The 22031-nt window shown below is 36.3% G+C and overlaps 1 protein-coding gene across 1 annotated transcript; it reads right to left on the bottom strand.

Annotated features, from left to right (window-relative positions):
• Window positions 1-270: 270 nt before the first annotated feature.
• On the bottom strand, window positions 271-20195 carry LOC143238359 (uncharacterized). Its single transcript, XM_076478508.1, has 3 exons — window positions 19980-20195; window positions 1204-1505; window positions 271-598 (listed from the first exon to the last, which is right to left on the bottom strand). Exons 1-2 carry the CDS (start codon window positions 20032-20034, stop codon window positions 1219-1221), a joined length of 342 nt encoding a protein of 113 aa, XP_076334623.1. The 5' UTR covers window positions 20035-20195; the 3' UTR covers window positions 271-598; window positions 1204-1218.
• Between the last annotated feature and the right edge of the window lie 1836 nt (window positions 20196-22031).

The raw sequence follows: 22031 nt of genomic DNA, 5'->3' as shown, positions 1-22031 counted from the left end.
CAAAAAGATAACCCGTAAAAAGTGTTTCTCATATGTCAAGAAAATATCGAGAAAGAGCACATAACACGACCTCCTCAAATTCGTATTTGATTTTAAAATGCTTGAAACGATAATTCGTTCTGGACCATGAAGTTACAAAACACCAATAACTGTGTTTGGTATCTGAATTATGTATAGACATTTTGTAAATCATTTAAAATAAACTTAGTAACAAACACGCGCATAATTGACCTCGTGGTATACCGACAATGCGGAAATAATGCTTTGGTCTCTTTATTATTTTAACTCATAGAGGCTTAACTCATAATAAAAGGTTGTAAGGTGTGAAATTCAAATATTTCTTAGGGAATATCTGTTGGTTTTAATTTTGTTAAAATATCAACCACAAAACAAAATATTTCACTACATTATAATCATCTCTTAAATAGAGAAATGTTCCCTTATAAATAAATTATGTTAATAACCTATCTACACATCATATTTAATTTAATCTAATCAGTTCCGAAAAAAACACAAACAGAAAAAGAGGATTCTCTCATGGATATTTAACAAATATGGCGTCTGGAGGAAAGTTTTCTCCGTCGTTCTCAAACAGACTCTGAAAAAGAAACAAAGAAAAGGAAATAAATATTTCAGGTTTTCTTCCATCTTTTAATAAAACCAATTGTGTGCTATTCCAAACAGTGCGACATTGAGCACAGAATACATTTATTTACGTAACGACGGAAAACTAAGCTTTTTAATTGGCTACAGTGATAGTTACCTCTATCAGGCGTAAGTCTGAAGGCTAACTATGCTAAAAAGTGGATTTCGTTACCCATGGTAGACACAGAATTGATAACCTATAATGTGGTTCTGCGAAAAATCAAACTACCAGAGGAGCGTCCATTGGTGCATTATGAAGATAATCTATTTTAACTAGTAATATTTCTGTTTTTAAGATCTGTAATCACGTTACACTGATAACAAGTAGGCTTGTCTTCTTTTCCGGCTATTTTGTAGTAATGTAAAACTACCTGGTATGAGCGATAAATGATAACATAACAAAAACTCTTAAATTTATTTGGTGAAAGCCTATTGTGTGAAGAAACTTTATTTATTTATTTATTTTTGAGCTAGTAAATAAATATATTGTATATATCATCTAAATACTAAACATGCATAATGTTTCATTATGGTATATACTACATCCATTTGGTTTACCGTCCGAAAGCACCGTCAGCACAAAGAATGGCACTGGACAGGATGAAGAATGCCTTGCGCTATACATTTCCTCATACAGTCCGAGTTTCGTTTCTGGTGTTTCTCGTGAACGTGCCATAAGTTGGAAGTTGGCTTTTCTTCGAACAGAAGTGGGTCTTTGGTGGACTGTGAAGTCTCCATCCCTCCATCAGCCATCAATACATCTCCTTGATGAATGTTCTTCCAGATATAGAAGCACTTCTCGGGAACCAAAGGAAACAGTCGATTGAACAGTGTGCCAATACTTCTATGTGACGTAGCAACTATACCAAAAAACAACAACAACGACAACTCGGGATTAGATTTTTTGCCATGATGAATCTTATGCAGGTTTGAGAACACTTTTGAAGTCGACTATAAAGTTTACGTCCACAATAACAGAACATTGCTAAATTTATATGGATACTTCTAACATTTGTTTGTCAATGTGAAGGCTTTGTTACGTTACAGTCAATTTAAGCTTTATTTTGGTTTGGTTTGAATTTCGCGCAAACCTACTTCAGTGCTATCTGCGCTAGCCGTCCCTAATTTAGTAGTGTAAGACTAGAGGGAAGGCAACTAGTCATAACCACCCACCGCCAACCACTTTGGGTTACTCTGTTACCAACGAATAGTAGGATTGACCATCACGTCATAATGTCACAATGGCTGAAAGGGAGAGCATGTTTTTGATGTGACGCGGATTCGAACCCGCAACCCTCGGATTACGAGTCAAGTGCTTTAACCACCTGGTCATGCCGAACCAAACTTTATTTTATATTACATTACACGGTATTGTATATTTACCTACTTTCTAAGCCGTTTGAAATTAAACGATTACACTATATAACAAAATTTTTACCTTATTCTTGTTCCAGAGCAGAAAGTGTTATTTCCCAATTGCTTATGCCTAAAGTAAATGGAAAAGACCTATTTTTCTCTTCAAACTTTGCTTTTGTGACCTGGTAATGAAATTTTTAAATTTATCCATTTTCCAGAACATTCCAGGTAGATTCAGTCCCGAGTAGCTGATAGAGAATTTTCTCAAACGTACAAGAATTTTTTATAATATTGTAGAACTTACGATAATTTTGAAGAATCTTTCATAATTTTCTAGAATTTTCCATAGTAATATATATATATACAAGGGTTCACCACTCACCACTTCAGTTTATTTCTAGCTGCCTAAGTGAACACATAGACCAATCTAATTTTATCAGAGATGTCATCAAGAAGCTGCAAGCATTCTCCATACACATACTGCTATGTATGTGGCCAATTTATCAAGACAGAAGCGAAAATATGCTCTGTGACAGCAACTGCTAAAATGTGTGAAGCCTACAAGACATATTTCGACATGCCTGACGGGGATCAAGACAAACCCTGGGCACCTCATTTTACCTGCGAGCACCGCAAGAAAAAAAACAAACTCCAGAAGGTAAGACGGACACTTTTTGCTTGCTTGAATAGTAAGATTTTATTTTATACAAATTTTAGACCTTTTAAATTTAAATATATTTTAATTTTTTTAATTACCAATAGTACAGAAAAAATATCACATATAAAATATATGAACCTCTTACACATTAGTTGTGGATGAAATAAATTTATTCTTCATAATAACAATTTTATTTTGCTCTTTTGCAAGATGTTACAGAGGGGAAAAGAGAGCCATGAAGTTCACTATTCCAAGAATTTGGTGTGAACCCACTGACCACTCAAGTAATTGGTACTTCTGCATGGTGGACCCTTCCAAAAGTCGGGCTGGCAAAAATGCATCTGCTATCATGTATCCGGACCTTCCATCCATCATCCATCGCCCCTATGCAACACTACCCTGAGCTCTCTGTACCCACTCCGCCAGAGAGAAAGCAGCAATCCTCAGAAGAGAGCAGCAAATCCTTGACGCTCATCTTGATAAATTCAAGGAGAACGTGGGAGCATACTCAGAGGAGCAAGGCGAGCGCTTCCACCAAGATGTACTGAACTTTGAACGCCGCTACCAAGAAGTGTATAACGAAATTGTGATGGAAGACTATATTTCGGGGCTGATACATGAAAGTGATTTACATTACAGTAGCAAATCTCGAAAACTACTCACTTCATTTTGCATAACTTTAGTATAAATCTTGATTCATATGTTTTATTCAGACCTGATGTAAAAGAAAATGTGCAAAAATGCCAGTTTTTACAAAGAAAATAAGTTAATTTCTAAATTTCATTATCCAGGTCACAAAATCAAAGTTTGAAGGGAATAATGTCCATTTTCCGTACTTTTACAACATAAGCAATTAAGAAATAAAACATACTATCCAGGAACAACACATACATTGTGTTATATAGTGTTTTAAAGATAATATATGAAAAGTAACGAATGAAAATCATGTGTTTAATTATGTGTTTAATCGTTTTTTTATTTTTTAAAGACAACCTAAGTTGATGCTTTACGACATGATTCGATCACGTTCTGTCAAAACACGTTATGAAACGTCTAGTGAGGAGTCTGAGCTACATTTGAGATCCTAGATCAAAATTATTATTAACAAATTATTATAAAAACATCTTGACATGAAAAATACGTTATGCACATGTTCAAAAGTATGACGTTTTTATGATGATATACTACGTCACAGCAATGAAGCAAACTCCAAAAACGTTTGACGTCACGTGAATGTATCAGCGTCGCTCGCTATTCAAAATTCGTGAATATGTCTATCATTTGAACTTTTGCTTATATTTGAAGATAATTAAATAAAACCACAAACGTTATAATTACGTGATTCTTATTACTTGTTTTCACCCCTGTAAGACTGTTTGTCACCAAAATTCCCCAAAAATGGCTCAGTGAATTTTGACGAATGTTGGTATACATTTGAACTACGGCCCAGTTTAGAAGTGACTAGTTCTTAAGGTCACGAAAAAAAAATCTCTATATGTTAACATAGGGGCCGATGTTAAGGTAACCGAAAGATATTTCCATTCAAGAAATTTCTTCATTATTTGTTTGTTATTAAACGCAAAGCTAAAGAATGGGCTATCTGTGCTGTGCCTACCACGAGTATCTAAGCTCAGTTTCTAGGGCTGTAAGTCTTCAGACTTACCATTAAACTATTTGCAGGCAGCATTCTTTAAAAAATTATTTATACCGTACAAAAAAGGCAGGTTTTCATGGCTAGAATATACTTTCAAAAACTGGTATGTGAGGAAATAAAGGTTTGGTTGGTTTTGAATTTCGCGCAAAGCTACATAAAGACTATCTGCTCTAGCCATCCCTAATTTTAGAGTGTAAGAGGGAAGGCAACTAATCATCACCACCCACCATCAACTCTTGAGTTACTCTTTTACCAACGAATAGTTGGATGGACCGTCACGTTATAACGCCCCCACGGTTAAAAGGGCGAGCATGTTTGATGTGACCGAGATTGGAACCCTCTCGTCTTTCACTGCTAAAGTAGGGACGGCTAGCGCAAATAACCCTCCTGGAGGTTTTCGTGAAATTAAAAACAAACCAATGTATCGATACCTATCTACTTGTCTGTCTCTCTTTGTATACCTGTATGTCTATCTCTCTATCTATACTTGGTTGCCTTTATACCTTCATATCTTTATGTCTTTATTTCTTTATATCTACCTTTCGATAATTGTCTGCACAGAAGATGGAAGGAAATTAATTTTGTCAATAGCCTTTAATCTTCTTTTAGGCTTGGACAGAAAGACCTACTCGTAATACAAATATATATGTGAGTTTTCTTGAAGCAAGATGCAGTTCGAAAGGTACTTCGTGAGATCTGAGATATTTCTATTAAGTCGCTCTGTGATCTTCCGGTGTTTCACCTGTAGCTGACAGACAAGTCTGAAGTTTCCTCTAGGTTGGTACGTAATGTATAAAGTTCACCAATGACACAAATGGATGTATTGTTTCTTAAATACAGGATCACAGCAAATAAGAAAACTCGAATACTTGGAAAGGGTAAAAGATACACAAAAGAATACATTGTTTAGAACAAGTGTTAAACTGTATGTGTTGGTTCCCGATTTTAAGGGAATTTCGAACTAAAGATCAAATCCTGGACATCTCATATTTTCGAATGGTTAAACTTTGAGCTCTGTGACTTGAAAACCTTACCATGCCACAAATATTGGTATTGAATGTGTGTATGTCACCTTAGAAGACGTTCCGTAAAATAAAAATATCCCAACGTGCACATACCTTGTGCTGTTTGAAAGATACGAAATGGGGGAGGGAGGGGAGGAATTTTATGTTCAAATTTTAACCCCGAAAATTTTTATATAAGCCACAATTGGGTAATTTTGCATTTTACGGTCACTTTGTTGGGTTTTTTTTCTGTCAGATATTGCCACAGAGTAAACCACCCAATTGTGATTCTGAGTCCGTCTGATATAGTATTCTACTGTATATTAAATGTAAGACTGTTTTTGTTTCGTATTATTCCTACAGAGGAGTTGTGTTTTAACTGATTTTAATTAGAATTAATGATTGTATACTGGCCTGTATTAAACTATTATTGGATCGGCATTACATACTGAAATTAAAACATAAATGATTGACAACGTTGGTGTCGTATACATACATTCAAACATTGTTGTTAGCCGGCATCAAGAGCGTCTGTTGTAATATTAAAATATAATTCATTTAGGCACGCAGACATATTTCTATTATGCCAGTAGTGCAACGAAGACGACTAGAACAACAATTCGCCTTTGAAACGTTTTGTTTTATATCACGCAAAGCTACAAGCTGCGCGCTATCCATCCCTAATTTAATGTAAGACAAGAGGGAAGGCAGCTAGTCATCACCACCCACCGCCAACGCTTGAGTTATCTATTTTACCAACGAATATTGGATTGGCCGTCACATTATAACACCTCTTCGGTTGAAAGGGCGAGCATATTTGGTGTGACTGGGATTCGAATCTCCGACCCTCAAATTGCGGAGTACAGTGCCCTAACCACCTGACCAGAAACGTTTTAAACAGAATTAATGGTCTTTTTAATGGACCTTTCATTTCGAAGTATGACAAAGTTATGCACATGTCCTATTTCTGTAAAACATACTCCGCAGTTTGGGGCTGTGGATGTGTTACAAGAGTAACAGATAAATACCGTTATTTTATCAGACAAAATTACACCAAGTGTTGGTGGTGGGCGATCTTGACTGTCTACATTCCTTCAAGACTATCAGTTCAGAGCTAGAAATAATCATATATTGTATAGTTTTTGCAGAAAATTGAAACAATAATTAGTATTTTCTGAAAGGAATAGTTACTTATCTTTATTATTAATCAGTTGGCGTTTCGTAGAATAAAAATAGTATTTAAAATATTAATTTACTTTTAGAAACAACCATTTTAAGTCTAGTTCTTTCCAGCAAATCAACTTGTTTTTGCTTAACCCAGCGACATTAGGAAAACCACGATCTTCCGATTCTTCAAAAAAAAAAAAAATTAAAGCTAAATATATTTTCTTTCTTCCTTTTTTTTAAGTACAACACAAACAGCAACGAATAAAAAGTTTAAATTCCATATAGGCCTAGTGGTAAATCAGATTAAACTAGCATTTCTTCGTTTGTCTGAAGCTAAGCGAAAAACTACACCATGGACTATTTTTGCTATGCCCACCACTGGTATCAAAACCCTGGTTTTAGTCTTATAAGTTCGCAGACTTACCTCTGTGCCATTGGTGGGAAGGGGGCATTTATCAGTGTTATAGAAACTAAATTCTGTATGGTTGACTATTGACTTTCAATAAGTCTACAGGCAGTAAAACGTACTTTCACATCCCACGAGGGCATCGAGAAATTAGTTCAAACAAAATGTATTACGTAGCTGCCTGATGCATTCCGTCCACGTTAACCCCAATAATGAAGCGTTCGTCAGCATTAATAAATGAGATGAAGCCTAAACTTATTGGGAAATCTAACCACACTCTGGCCTGTCAGAGGTCAGGAAGTGTTTCTCCTTATACGTAAATCTTGCAAGACATCGCATAAAATAAAGATATTATGTTTCTAGTGCTTGCGTGACACTATGAACAATTAGGAAAAACACTCCATTGAAAAGGTTCGAGACTTTACTCACTGTTTATTATTATTATTTCTCTTTTAATAATGTCAGTTAGAAAATATTGGGAAATTCTCGTAATATTAACTATCCGCGAAATTTATCGAAATAATCTATGGTTTAAAGTTAGCTCAATATTTTGGGTAAAGAAAGAAATCCTGTAGCTACGAGGTTGGATCATGCATTGTGTTGAGAGGAATGTCCCCCACCCCATGAACTGGTCCAAGTTCTCTGTCTAGGAAACATACTTTTTACCCACAAGTTTGGTTCAGTTACTGTATCAAGGAAAATAATTCTTTATCCGTGGAAGCTTTTTGAATAAGAAAATGTTAGAACTAAGAGGATGGCTCAGGTTCTGTCTTCTGGAAAACTATCCTCTAAAATTCTGTCTTCGGGAAAACTATCCTCTAAGGTTCTGTCTTCAGGAAAACTATCCTCTAAGGTTCTGTCTTCGGGAAAACTATCCTCTAAAATTTTGTCTTCAGGAAAAGTATCCTCTAAGATTCTGTCTTCAGGAAACTATCCTCTAAGGTTCTGTCTTCAGGAAAACTATCCTCTAAGGTTCTGTCTTCAGGAAACTATCCTCTAAGGTTCTGTCTTCAGGAAAACTATCCTCTAAGGTTCTGTCTTCAGGAAAACTATCCTCTAAGGTTCTGTCTTCGGAAAACTATCCTCTAAGATTCTGTGTTCAAGAAAACTCTCCTCCATCCGTGGAAACTAATTCAAACATCCCGTCGAAAAATAGTAGGTTGTAATTAAAATGAAGGGTCAGTCTCAAGTCGAGGAAAAGGATCCTTTACCCCTGAATTGACATTCTGTTGAGGGGTTGAGGGAAATGATAAATGTTTTATAAAGTTAGCTCGTTTCCTGTATGAAGATTCCCCTGTTTGCAGGACTCGTTGATGGTTTGTGGCAAAGTCATAGCAAACTATTAATTGTGACCTAAATCAGGACTCACAAGATTTCCCCCCATAAACGTGACCAGACCTACATAAGGTGACTCATTCTGAAGTGCCAAAGTACTGTTGGATATTTAAAACTTTTAATGTAATAGGTTATCGTACTTGTCTTTTCCACAGTAAAATTGATTTAGCGAACAGAGTTCATTTTCTAAGAAGAATCAAACTTACAAACAGAAAATTATGTAAGTCAAACAGGAATTACTGATTACTCGCTCACCGACAGATTACTAATTTTTTTATGTTTTTAGACACATGCATACTTTAAGGAAGAAAACAGTAATTTTGCGAGAGATTTAGCTTTAAAAATGGAGGGAATTTTCTGTACAAAGGGTGTTTGCGAGACCAGAGCATAAACTCGGTTAGGAAAACGAAAGTTTCACGATTGTTTCTAAAATACACGCCTTGTTCAACTTGTTTCTAACAGCTTCGTGCAAGACACTTATAACATTCTGAAAATCCATCTATTTGTGCTTATAAGTATGTTGCGTTTCTATTATTTTGCGTATAGATGGACACAGAAAGAAGTTTCGGTTCGCTCTCTAAGCAGTTACAGGGCTAAAGAAACTAATCAACTTAATCAAATACAGTCCTGAAATATCATAGTAACTTATCTTTAACTTCAATGATAAACACTTGTAGATCTGAAAGTGGTCTGGTGTATAATGGGCTGAGCTGAGGGGGGGGGTTAACATCTTGTTATCACAATAAAAACAATCACTTTCCTCGCTTTAATAGCGTGGGTGCATTATAAGGGCGTTTATCAACTTGATTAGGGTATTCCAACAGTTGGCGGTGGGTACTGTTAACTAGCTGCTTTTCCTCTAACTTATTAGCTCAAAATGAGGAACAGCTAGCACTTGTGCAGTTTTGCGAGACCCAACGAAAAAGCAGTTGTAAGATAAGATTCAAATAGAACTAACTTCCCTATTTCCAGAGTTATGGCGCGTGCCTGTCGGCACTCTTGATATGTAATCAATTTCTTCTGAGTTAATGTCATGGCTGAGACACATTTCCACCAACGACTCGTGGAACATGAGCCAGGAACTAAGTGTTAGTACGTGAAAGTATGTAATGAGTGCCGACTTTATTATGTTATTATCAGATCGATCATGTCTTGCACTCTCCCTAACTTTGTACGATTTTTTTGTTCCGTTTAGTCTTAACAAAAGTTTCGTTGCTTAAAGGTTTGACGTTGTAGAGAGTGTTAGGGCACGGATTTTAAAAAATTTAAATAGCAACTTACATATGCATGGTTAACGGTCAGACGAGAGACCCCTAGGATTCGTGTGTAACTTACACATAATTTCAAACTATTGTTTGTTTTTCTCTTTTAGAGCAAAGCCATACAGGGTCTGCTGTGTCCACCACGGAGAATTGAATCCTGTATAATGCGTAAACTTACCGCAGTTTTATCGAGGGATTTTAAACTAACGGCCAGTGTCTGAGTAGTCAGACGGTAACATCTGCTGCCACAAAGGCTTTTTCTGGTTCTTTGAACCAAGCAACTGGTTACATTTATAACTCACTTACAGCCAAAAGTGTGGAGCCTGTAGAATCACGTGTATATTTTAGTTGTTGTGGAAGATTTTTATGACTGTTTTTTGAATTTTGCGCAAAGCTACACGAAGACTATTTGCGCTAGCCGTTCCTAATTTAGCAGCGTAAGACTAGATGGAAGGCAACTAGTCATCACCATCCACTGCCAACCTTTGGACTACTCTTTTACTAACGAATAGTGGGACTGACCGTCACATCACACGACTGAAAGGGCAAGCATGTTTGATGTGATGGGAATTCGAACACTCGACCCTTAGATTGCGAGTCGAGCGCCCTAACCACCTGGTCATGATGAACCATGACTAAATGAAAGGGCACTCTTAGAACATAAGGAAAGGATGGCAAGGGCTTACACAACCTTCCGAGCGCACACTTTGTAATTAACTACATAAAGAACTGTCTTTTAATCACGCAACTATTTAAATATTTGTTTGTTTTTAGTCATTTCTCTGTTGCTCATCGGAAATTCTGAGAACTTATATCGTTAAAAACTGGGTTTCGATACCGACGGTGAGCGCAATACTGAATAACAAACCAACACAACTGTTTTTAGTTATACAATAGTACTGGATTTGTTTAGATTTTATTCGTATTTTGCATAACATATTGTTACACTCGTTCTTAGTGGCGTTAAGATATCCATAATTAATCATGTACATCTTATCTCACTGTTAGGTTTACGCATTCAGAAACCATTAAAATATTGTACTAGTGTTAATGACTCTCACCTCACTGACAATGTCATTATCAGTGATGTAAAATTGGGAGTCGGGGAAGCAAAACAAAAATCAAAAATGTTCCTTTCAAAACAAAAATATTAAAACAAGAAGCAGAAAAAGTACACGTTTATAATTTTTTACACAATAGTTTGTTTTCTCACATTTTGGCAAAGCTAGACGAGGGCTATCGGCGCTAGCCGTCCTAATTCAGCAGTGATGGACTAGAAGGAAAGCAGGTAATCATCACCACACACCATCAGCTCTTGGACTCCTCTTTTATCAATGAATAGCGGGATAAATCATAACGTTATAACGTCCCTACGGATGAATGGGCGAGCATGTTTTCTGGGACGAGAAATCGAACCCGAGACTCTCAGGTAGGGAGTCAACCTGAACATACCGGACCCATTACATTTTGCATTATTGCTGAAACCACCTTAGCATGAAGGTTTTCCTAATACAAAATTACGATGTTTACTTTTTTACATGGCAGCTTATTGATATACTCTTTCTGTTGGTGCCGTTATTACTGAACACCACACATCTCTTTAGATACCAGTACGAAGTCGTGTCATTCAAGATAAACTTGGCATTTTTATTAATAAAAATATCACAACACCTTAACATAAGAAGAAGAAATTTACCCCTATTACCACGAGGTAAAATAAATTACTAAACAATGCTGTCAAGTTAAGAAAATATTGTCCTCCGGTATTTTAATGATAAATTGTTTAAGGATTTACAATGTTAAAATCAGTGGTTCGGTTCCCGCGGTGGACAAAGCGCATATAACTAATTGTGTAGCTTTGCAGTAAAAGAAATCACATAATAATTTAAGTGATTTTACTCTACTGAAACAAACAAACAAACGACATAATAATGTAAGTGATTTTACTCTACTGAAACAAACAAACCACATAATAATTTAGTTAATTTTGTTCTACTAAAACAAACAAACCACACAATAATTTAGTTAATTTTAGTCTACTGAAACAAACAAACCACACAATAATTTAGTTAATTTTGTTCTACTAAAACAAACAAACCACACAATAATTTAGTTAATTTTGTTCTACTGAAACAAACAAACCACACAATAATTTAGTTAATTTTGTTCTACTAAAACAAACAAACCACACAATAATTTAGTTAATTTTAGTCTACTGAAACAAACAAACCCCACAATAATTTAGTTAATTTTGCTCTACTTAAACAAACAAACCCCATAATAATTTAGTTAATTTTACTCTACTAAAACAAACAAACCACACAATAATTTAGTTAATTTTACTCTACTGAAACAAACAAACCACACAATAATTTAGTTAATTTTACTCTACTGAAACAAACAAACCACACAATAATTTAATTAATTTTACTCTACTAAAACAAACAAATCACACAGTAATTTAGGTAATTTTACCCTACTAAAACAAATAAACCACACAATAACTTAATTGATTTTACGCTATGTTTGAAGTTTTACTTTTGTCAACGATGGGCTCAAGGCTATGTAACAAATTCTATTACAGATTAGTGTCCCCCAGTGGCACCGCAGTATGTCTGCGGATTCACTCCGCTAGAAACCTCGTTTCGATACCGGTGGAAGGCACAACACAGATAGTTAATTTCGTAGCTTTGTGCTTAATTCCAAACTATCAGTCGTTTGAGTAGAAAATAAAAGAATTATGTGCCCAGAAGGTGAAAAAACAAAGAACTATTTAACTAGTATGGAAACACATTGTAAAAATTAGTTTCACCTGGAGGGAAAATCTTGGACCAAAGAGTATTTGTTCTTTCGAAACTGATGTTGCGTATACTTTACACTTTCGTATTAATTTGAAATTCAGTGAAATATCTTTTAATAATATGCCTCATAGATAAAGATCTTAAGATATGACTAAAATAACAAAAAATGAAATGGTTAAAAAAATAAATGGAATATGGTGTACTTTTAATGCAAGGAAAGTCAATAAGAGAAACAGACGACTGGAGACGTGACTTTGATAAGTACTGAAGAACTACAGATGATTGGTTGTTTCCTTTATTGTAATTGTTAGTATGCTTCACAGGTGATTGGTTGGTTGTCTTATTGTAATTGTTAGCATACTTAACAGGTGATTGGTTGGTTCTCTTATTGTATTTATCAGTGTGCTTCACATGAACATAATGGTTTATTTCTTTGATTTTTGCCTGCCTACGGTTTATGTCCATGAATATCAAAAAGAATTAGAAGTCCACTCTGTTTTACGATTTACATAAAAGGAATGCTAAGTACAAATAAAAGTTTTAACCTGATTTTTATAACTTGTTCTTAAATATCGCGTGTTGTATTTTGCATTTTCAACCTGAACAGCACATCATATGAAAATCGATTAAACGGTCAGATGGGATGCCCTTAGATCTTAAGCCAAATTGTACCCTATAAGTCTTAACTACTAACCACACAAAAGTCAACCAGAAACTTTGATGGTTATTAATTTAATAATGAGACTGACGGTTATTCTTATAACACACCTACAGGTTAATGTATTTATTTTGAATTTCGTGAAAGCTACACGAGGACTATCTGCGCTAGCCATTCCTAATTTAACAATGTAAGGCTAGAGGAAAGACAGCTAGTCATCTCTACCCACCGCCAACTCTTGGACTACTCTTTCATTAACGAATAGTGGTATTGACCAAACATTACATCGCCCCCACGGCTAAAAGGACGAGAATGTTTGGTGCGACGGAGATTCGAACCCACGACCCTCATATTACGAGTCGAGGGCCTTAATCACCTGATCAAGCCAGGCCAAATGAATGTAAGAAAAATATTTAGTGGAATCTTTTCGCAAACCTGAGACCTTTTGAACCACAGCCTAGCACGCCAATAAATAGGCCACGTCCAGTTTTTCGGATATTGAGAAGGATATTAGCTGTAGAAAAAATCGTCAACGAATCAACTACAGACCTGTGTCAAGTTAGCGTGTTAGCATATGTACTCTCGCTCTATTCACGAGTTTAATTAAACACTGTCTCGTGGTTCACAGAAGCTCTAGTGTACTGATGCCACGTTTGGCACCCCCGAGATCTCGAGGGAGGTCAGGAACACAAATTTGGCCTCAGCAATCCTGAGAAACCTACATTTAAACCTTCTTCACACCCCTCTTGGTACTCTTTGTAGAGGGATAATGACTCCTTTAGGTCCTCCTGTTAAATTTGGTCCCGATAGCTCCAGAACCATGGGAGCACTCAGATGGACATCACACACATACATACATACGAAGCCACAAGCTAAATTAATATACAGCGCATATCAGACATGTATAGGTACTACACATACGCCCCTCAGTGGCTTATTGGCAAGTCTTTAGATTTACGACACTATAAATCGGGTTTCGATACCCGTGATGGGCAAAACACTGGTAACTCATATTGCGTAGCTTTTTGTTTAACATCAACCAAACCACTGGATACGTACTATTATAACTCTTGTTGTGTTCTTAAACATAAAGTGGAGTTTATTTTGGGAAGATTTCGTTATTTGATAACTTCTAATGTACTAAATTAATTTTAAATATATACACACACATATATGAATATACATATTGCGGATTGGTGTATTTTAATGAAACTTAACAAATTCGAAAAACCTGATGGTGAATCAGAATAAATTACTTTGTGCTTTTAAGAAAGCAATTGTATGTAGCATTGCTTAATCACAATACTGTTTATCTATTTTTACCTTATTTTCCACAGTTTATTTCTTTCCTTCCCAATTTCCGGCTCCATTAGACTAATATTATTGATGATGAGAGAAATTTACGACCGAGGTGTGTCTGACTTACGTGTTGACGAATGGAAGTTTAGCCCTCCCTTCCTAGCCTCGTGCATATTGGACATTATCTGGGATAATATCTCATGCAGTCATACAAATAGATAAAATATCTCCAGCCGAGAACAGATATAAAAACTGTAGTGTGGAGCTCTTGTGAAACTGTATTTGGACTTTAAACAATAGTAATCTACATCGCAAGGTTTGTGATTCTGTGGAAATTGTCATTATTTGGCGTATGAGCTCGCGATACATTACTTATTTTGAAAATAATTTTCTTTTCTAACTGGAAGAAGTGTACGCTTTAGTCTCACGTGTTTCAGAATACAGACCACAAACAAGATATGTTACTATCTGTTGCGTGGCAGATTACCTGGATTTTAGTATTTTGAACTTGAAGAAAAAACCTTATACGACGTATGAGATAAACAGTGATGCCTAGAGGCCCAGGGGTTAACCATTTCTGTCCTCAATTAATATGTGTTTTCAGTGCAGAGTTACACAACGGTCTCTATGCGTTGTGCGTACTGCAGAGAGTCAAGCCCCAGATTTGAACTTTATAAATCCATAAACTTACCACTGACCCTTAACTCAGGACTAGTGACCAGAGGCAGGGTAATCATTCGGCATTTCCCACCGCCTACAGGGCTACTCCTAACTAATGACAAAATTAACTGTCACTTGCAACGCTCTCACAGCTTAAAACATGGAGGGTGTATAAAAGCATCTTGTGGCTCGAACCCTAGGTCCTCTGATCCACATCCCTGCACACTAAACACCAGGTTATCAACAAGTTTCCACAGTACCTTTTTGAGTATATCATAAACTTGTAACGATACTTATACATTTTTAACAGCAGTTTTTAACCAGAAAGTTATTTTTACTTTTTATTCTTTCGATTTTTTTTTAAAGTTATACACCCATAGTTTAACATCTAAGGTGATCTGTTACTACGATCCAAGAAACTTGTATTTAGTTTCATGAACTAGTTTCAATAAACACATCACAACTGGCCTGATAATTATTACAAGTTAACTCACCTTGCGGATAATAATCAGTAAATATTTCAGAGTGAATCAGCAAACTTTCCCGCAGGTTGTACGGCTCTTATCTTTTTTTTTTTTTTTTCCAGAATTTAAAGCGTACAAGGAGATTCATTTTATGTCCAACGCAATATTTGCTGCCTGACACATGTGATAGAAAACAGCGACTTTTATAAAATTAAATGTCATATAAATATGTATTGGCACATCGATAAGTATTACTTATAGTGGTCCCTACACACACTGGCTCAGCTGTAAATTTAAAGGCTTATAACAATACAAACCGGGTTTCAATAGCGGTGGTGGGCACAGCGTAGATAGCCCAAGTTATACTTGTGCTTAACTAGAAACAAACAAACAAATATTTGTGATATTTTATAACAGTTTTCTCTCCACAAAATTTTACAAATACTTTATTTTTTATACTGGCTGCACAGACAGGAGTTGGTGTTCTCGTTCCGTATCGTTAGGCCTTATATGTGCTGGTGCAGTTAAGGACGCCTTCCCTCTAATCTATAAGTTTAAAATTAGGGACGGACAGCAAACCACAGAAAGCACTTTCTTAGCTTTACGCGTAAACTCTAAAGAACGAAAAATAAAAATAAAGACAAGTTTATCCGTAGATATTGAAGACCTGGCATAGCCTCGTGGGTCGCGGGATAGAAACCTGTTACCGAAAATGTTCAATGTTTGAGTCTTTTGGGCGTCATAATGGGACGGTCAGTTCCACTATTTGTTGACAAAGAGTGGCCTGTCATTTTAAAATTAAAAAGTGCTAGTGCGGGCAGCCCTCGAGTACCCTTGCACGAAATTTAGAATTTGTTTTTGTGTCCTAATTCTTCTCTAGTCTTCATTTCATTACAGAGGGGTACCCCAGTTGCACAGCGGCATGCCCGCGGACTCACGCCCCTATAAATCGGGATTCGATAACCGTGGTAAGCAGAAAACAGAGAGCCCATTGTGTGATTTTGTGCTTAATTCCAAACAAACCAAACCAATACTGAAGCTTTAGAAACACGACACTTTGTCAACGAATTTTAGCTGAATTATAAGAACCTTTAAGCACCATAAAACATCACGAAGAGATAGACGCCGCCATACAATAAGTTTTCAACTCGTGTTGGTCAACACATGACAAAAGCTGAACTATTTAGTTACCAGACAACAACATTCCTTGAAAAGTATTGTCATGAAAGAAGGCTCATTTGTATAAATAGGTTAAGGTTAAGTAACTTGTGCAATACACATACATATATACAGTTATGTGAAAAAGTTAGGACACCCTATGAAAGCCTGTGTATTTTTGTAACATTTTTGGATATATAGATATATAATCTCAATTTTAACAATACTGAGAAATTATAGTAATATAACTAAACAATCAAAACTGAAGAAAAGACTTTTCAAGATCTTCTGTAAATGTAATTCTACAAAAATGCATATTCTAACTGAGGAAAAAGTTAGGACACCCTACCCCCTAATAGCTAGTGTTACCCCCCTTTGGCTGAAATAACTGTAGTGAGACGCTTCTTGTAGCCATCTACCAGTTTATGACATCAGTCTGAAGAAAGTTTGCCCCACTTCTCAATGCAGAATTCTTTCAGCTGTGAGATGTTTGAGGGGTTTCTTGCATGTACAGCCCGTTTCAAGTCACCCCACAGCATCTCAATGGGATTAAGATCTGGGCTTTGACTCGGCCATTCCAGGACTCTCCATTTCTTAGTTTTCAGCCAGTTCTTGGTGGATTTACTGGTATGTTTTGAGTCATTATCGTGTTGCAGGGTCCAGTTCCGCTTCAGCTTTAATATTCATACAGATGATCTCACATGATCCTCAAGCACCCTCTGATATACAGTAGAATTCATGGTGGATTCTATGATTGTGAGCTGTCCAGGTCCTGCTTCAGCAAAGCAGCCCCAAACCATGACACTTCCACCTCCATGCTTCATAGTTGGTATGAGGTTCTTCTCCTGGAATGCTGTATTTGGTTTACGCCAAACATGTCCTCTGCTCTGGTGTCCAAATAATTCAATTTTGGACTTATCTGTCCGAAGAACATTATTCCAGAAGTCCTGGTCTTTGTCTACATTCTCTCTGGCAAACTTCAGTCTGTCCTTGATGTTTCTGTTAGAGAGCAAAGGTTTCCTCCTTGCACACCTCCCATGCAAGTTAAACTTGTGCAGTCTCTTTCTTATTGTGGAGGCATGCACTTTCACATCAACAGTAGCCAGAGCCTGCTGTAGGTCCCGTGATGACATGTTAGGGTGTTTGGAGACCTCTTTTAGTATCTTGCGGTCTGCTCTCGGGGTGAACTTGCTTGGACGACCAGACCTGGGCATGTTGGCAGTTGTTTTGAAAGCCCTCCACTTGTTGACTATTTTCCGCACAGTGGAATGGCTGATTTCAAACTCTTTTGGGATCTTTTTAAATCCCTTACCAGACTCATAAGCTGCTACAAGTTTCTTTCTGAAGGCCTCAGACAGCTCTTTTGCTCTCACCATGGTGCTCACTCTCACTTCAACAGTCGGGAGCACACCAAACTAAATGTCTGAGGTTTAAATAGGGCAAGCCTCATTCAAAATGCTGAGTAACGATCTTCTAATTATGTGCACCTGATGTGATATACCTGTGTGTGAGTTGAGCCATTTTAAGTGGAAATAAATGTGGGATTGTCCTAACTTTTTCCTCAGTTAGAATATGCATTTTTGTAGAATTACATTTACAGAAGATCTTGAAAAGTCTTTTCTTCAGTTTTGATTGTTTAGTTATATTACTATAATTTCTCAGTATTGTTAAAATTGAGATTATATATCTATATATCCAAAAATGTTACAAAAATACACAGGCTTTCATAGGGTGTCCCAACTTTTTCACATGACTGTATATAAATAAAAGGAATACAACGTTAAAATAATTTATTAAAAACAAGGACTAGTCCTAAAGAGGCTTTACATATTTCGGCGTTTTTACACCACCATCTTCAGGAAGGAATATTGAAGTTTGGTCAAAACTTATATAACTATACAATTATTTGCATTTTAGTAGCGCCATCTAGACTAAAAACATCCAGAGTTAGGGGCAATTTATTCAATCAAATAATGATTTGTTTCAAGACTGTAAAGCGGTATCCCGTTCCAAACGTGAAAATTGTTGGCTTTGATTTGTTATGCGCAAAGCTACACAATAGGCTAACTGCGATGTGCTGAACACGGGGATCGAACAACGAGATTTAACATTATAAGCTCTTAAAGAATGAGCACTGTTTCAGCATATAATATTTCAGTATTACGTAATAAAAATTAATGAAAATATTTCATTAAAAGATAAATTTGCTGAAATAAACAAATATTTTAAATGTATCAGTTTTCATTTTTTACTACCACATCTTTCTTTTCTTCTGAATGCAACTATTTATAATCTTAGGTTCCAGATACTGCCGAGAAGACAAATGTCTTGTGAAAATTCGTTTAACATCATATCAATATTTTTGGAATTTAATTATTTAATTTATAAAAAAACAGGAGTCAGTACCTTACATTTTATTTGTAGAAGCTGTGATCTCCATGAGTCATTTATGATGGGATCTTCACAGAAGGTTATACCAGCAAAGTGTTTATAATCACACTATTTTGTATTTTTCATCAGTTAAGAAACTTTTCCATAAATTTTCTCTTTTGCTTATTTCTACCCCTTCCAGTGGCTCACTGGTAAATCTGCAAGCTTACAACTTGATACCCATGATAGACAAAGCACAGATAAACAACTGTGTAGATTTGCGCTTAACAGGAACCAATAAAAAAGGCCTGCTATATTTTTTTGTGGTGCATTCGAGAGAAAAAAAAGGGCACTTATCCTACCGTAAAAAAAAAAAAAAAACATGCAGAATTAGGTGTTTTATTAAATGACTTGACCCGGCAGGTGGCCAGGTGAGTTAAGGCTTTCAACTCGTAATCTGAGGGTCACGGGTTTGAATTCCCGTCACACCAAACATGCTTGCCCTTTCAGCCGTGGGTTCGTTATAATGTGACGGTCAATCCCACTATTCGTTGGTAAAAGAGTAGCCCAAGAGTTGGCGGTGGGTGGTGATGACTAGCTGCCTTCCCTCTAGTCTTACACTGCTAAATTAGGAACGGTTAGCGCAGATAACCCTCGAGTAGCTTTGCGCGAAATTGAAAAACAAAAAAGTTAAATGGCTTTGTAATTGAAAACTTTTCATCGAGACTAGACGTTTTGCAAGCTACTTAAAACATATTTTATTTCAGACTCTAAAGTATTGCATTACTTAGTGCAGTAATTCAGTAAACCTGATACTGAATTACAAAAAATAAAGTCTGAAAAACTGTATATTTTGGTCGATAAAACTAGTAGTGTTTTCTGTTATAACAAGCTTTTATTAATGAAAATATGAATGAAAACTTTATTGCTTTTTGCGTATGCGAGTGTAAGAAACCAAGAGAGAATTTTATGACAATTTGTATTGACAAAATGATCTTTCACCAGTGATTAATATTACTAAAGCTGAAACTAAACAACAGTCGATCGCAGTATGATATATTTTTCGGTGGAGTATGACTTACCTGCAGTGACGAAGAGAAGTGCAAATATAGCTTTACGTAGACTCGAGGGCCTCATACTGAACCCAGAGGGTGTTTAGAAGCTTTCAGCGCTAGGAGTGACAGTCCCGTCTGTTCAGGTGAGAAGCGAGAACGTTCAATTTGTTCCTAACAAAGCTAGCTTGGTCCAATGACAAAAAGGCGGGAGTCCTTCTGCTGAGGCAACGTGAGTCCGTTTTTCTGTCACTTCGAATCTTGCAACTTATCCTGTTATATAACACGCTCTACTCAGCTAGTGGCTCAGGAAATACGAACGTCACTTGAGTTAAGCCCACGCAATGCATTTCATTATTATTATTAAATCGCGTTCAACAAATAAAAAGATAAACAATAATGTACTCCGGACCATGTTGAGATACTGATGTTGATTGGTTCAATTTTTGTTTGATTTGGATAATATTTATGGTTAAGTTTTCAAGTCTTAGAAACAGCGCCCCTTTAGTTGTGTTAAGCCTTCCACAGCAAAATAAGTTACTCATATGTAAATCACATCTCGTATCTACAGCCCAATTTTTTTTTAATCTTTGCTTAAAAGGCAAAACTGGGTACTTATCAGTTTCTTTGTTTGGTTTTGTTTCAAGCTGAAGATTAACCAGTTTTTTTTTTATTAAAAGGTAGTTTCGTTTTTTTATATAACGCTAAAACGTATAGAGTTCGTTCAAACTGCATGGCTGTGGCTGCCATTTAATCCTAAATTGAAAAGCATATACAAAATTATTATATATATTATTATATATTATATATATATTTATTTATTTATATATTATTATACACAAAATTATTAAAGTTAAAAGATTCTCGTCTGCGAACTTAACGACAAAGTTTCATTCGTTTCTGATTCAAAACCTGACTCAAGTAAGGTTAAATTAATTTTATTATTTAACTATATATAGGGCCCGGCAGAGCCTAGCGCGTTAAGGCGTGCACTTCGTAATCTGAGGGTCGCGGGTTCGCGCCCGAGTCGCGCCAAACATGCTCGCCCTCCCAGCCGTGGGGACGTTATAATGTGACGGTCAATCCCACTATTCGTTGGTAAAAGAGTAGCCCAAGAGTTGGCAGTGGGTGGTGATGACTAGCTGCCTGCCCTCTAGTCTTACACTGCTAAATTAGGGACGGCTAGCACAGATAGCCCTCGAGTAGCTTTGTGCGAATTTCCAAAACAAAAACTATATATAACCCACAATCTGTACGACAGGTTAGTAGTTACCTTTAATAACTCATAAAAATGACTATATGTTGTAGCTTTGCTTATTTATTTTATCAAAAACTACACAAACATTATTTGACCTATATCCATTGCGAGGATCGGACCTCGAATCCCACCATTATAAAATTTACAGGCTTTGAATTGTTGCTTGATGATTTTAACACAAAGCTACGCAAGAAATACTTGAGTCATCTTTATCGAGAGGATTAAATCTAGAAGTTTACTGTTGTAAGTCCTAAAACTCATACTTTTGAATCAGAAAAAAAAAGCTGTGTTATTAATAAATATATCTTAAACAGCAGCAGAATACTGATTTCCTACAAAACTTCGTGCAGTGTAAACACAGCAGTGTCATTCCGGACTAACTTGACAAGCTATCACCCCATGACAATCAAAATTATCTTATAATTCTCATTAAAAAAAAAAAAAACTCTTACAAGCTAGTTATATCGCTTCAAGATTCTTTATGTATAGGGCCTGGTATGGCCAGGTGGTTAAGAAACTTGACTCGTAATCTGAGGGTCCCGGATTCGAATTCCCGTCATACCAAACATACTCACCCTCTCAACTGTGGGAGCGTTACATGTGACAGTCAATCCCACTATTCGTTGGTAAAAGAGTAGTCCAAGAGTTGGCGGTGGGTGGTGAGGACTAGCTGCTTTTCCTATAGTCTTGCACTACAAAATTAGAAACAGCTAGCGCAGATAGCCTTCGTGTAGCTTTGCTCGAAATTCAAACACAAACAAGCTTAAAATAAAGCAATTGCAAAAGTGTTTGTGATTCTTAACTTTAAACTGGGGTCTGGCATG

The sequence above is a fragment of the Tachypleus tridentatus genome, chromosome 13 (assembly GCF_004210375.1).
Source record: "Tachypleus tridentatus isolate NWPU-2018 chromosome 13, ASM421037v1, whole genome shotgun sequence".
Taxonomy (NCBI): domain Eukaryota; kingdom Metazoa; phylum Arthropoda; class Merostomata; order Xiphosura; family Limulidae; genus Tachypleus; species Tachypleus tridentatus.
The sequence above is the reverse complement of the archived record's forward strand: the minus strand, read 5'-3'. Positions and strand labels throughout refer to the sequence as shown.

What these genes read in the sequence shown, in the direction of transcription:
- LOC143238359 (XM_076478508.1), bottom strand. Translation starts at nt 20,034, where the DNA reads ATGAGGCCCTCGAGTCTACGTAAAGCTATATTTGCACTTCTCTTCGTC. An exon ending in ACTTCTCTTCGTCACTGCAG is followed by an intron (nt 1,506 to 19,979) that starts GTAAGTCATACT and finishes TTTTTGGTATAG; the next exon opens with TTGCTACGTCACATAGAAGT.